At 39.6% G+C, this 566-nt stretch overlaps 1 protein-coding gene across 1 annotated transcript in view; it reads left to right on the forward strand.

Moving 5' to 3' along the window:
• LOC118339339 (F-box only protein 47-like) overlaps nucleotides 1-535 on the forward strand; it is a 5990-nt gene extending 5455 nt beyond the window's left edge. Inside the window, exon 9 of the mRNA XM_035676925.1 lies at nucleotides 347-535. Within this exon, the coding sequence (XP_035532818.1) occupies nucleotides 347-535 (189 nt within the window). The remainder of the gene's footprint in view (nucleotides 1-346) is intronic.
• Nucleotides 536-566: the final 31 nt, after the last annotated feature.

Genomic DNA, 566 nt, shown 5'->3' on the forward strand with positions numbered 1-566 from the left:
GCTTTAAGAGCCACTGGTGCTGTCCATGGTGCTGATTTCGATGGATTATTCTGTTAGCTCCTCATAGGGTCATATAGCCTTCAGAAACTGAAAAGTAAGCTGGTTGATATCATAGAGTATTTTTCTGTTAACAGTTTGTTTCTCCCATCTGTTTTATCACATACTTTATTTCCTTGTTTTTGAATTAAACATTTCTTGACTAGTTGGCCTCGTTCATTTTGAAAGGAAAAATCAGGAAAATCAGTCTCCATACCAGGACCTTGGAACTGACCTTTTATTAAGTAAAGCTACAACATTTTTGTAATGTGAAGGGGCATTTTTCTGTTTTGTTTGGTTTCACCTTTAGGTGTGTGAGAAGGACGGGTACCACATGTCCTGGGCGGTGAAGTTGGTGCAGCAGATCTGCAAAGTCTTCAGCTCTCCTCCTGAAAGGTTCCGCTTCATCCAACAACTAGAGAACATGTTTTCAGAGGTCACCAGGGAGATTTTTGAGTTTTCTGTTACAGGTGAGGTGGGGCAGCTGTCTGTTGTGTAAATTTAAATTTCAGAAAGTCATTATTCTAAAA

This window comes from Morone saxatilis, unplaced genomic scaffold (assembly GCF_004916995.1).
Source record: "Morone saxatilis isolate NCDOM2014 unplaced genomic scaffold, NCSU_SB_2.0 Contig5, whole genome shotgun sequence".
Lineage (NCBI taxonomy): Eukaryota > Metazoa > Chordata > Actinopteri > Moronidae > Morone > Morone saxatilis.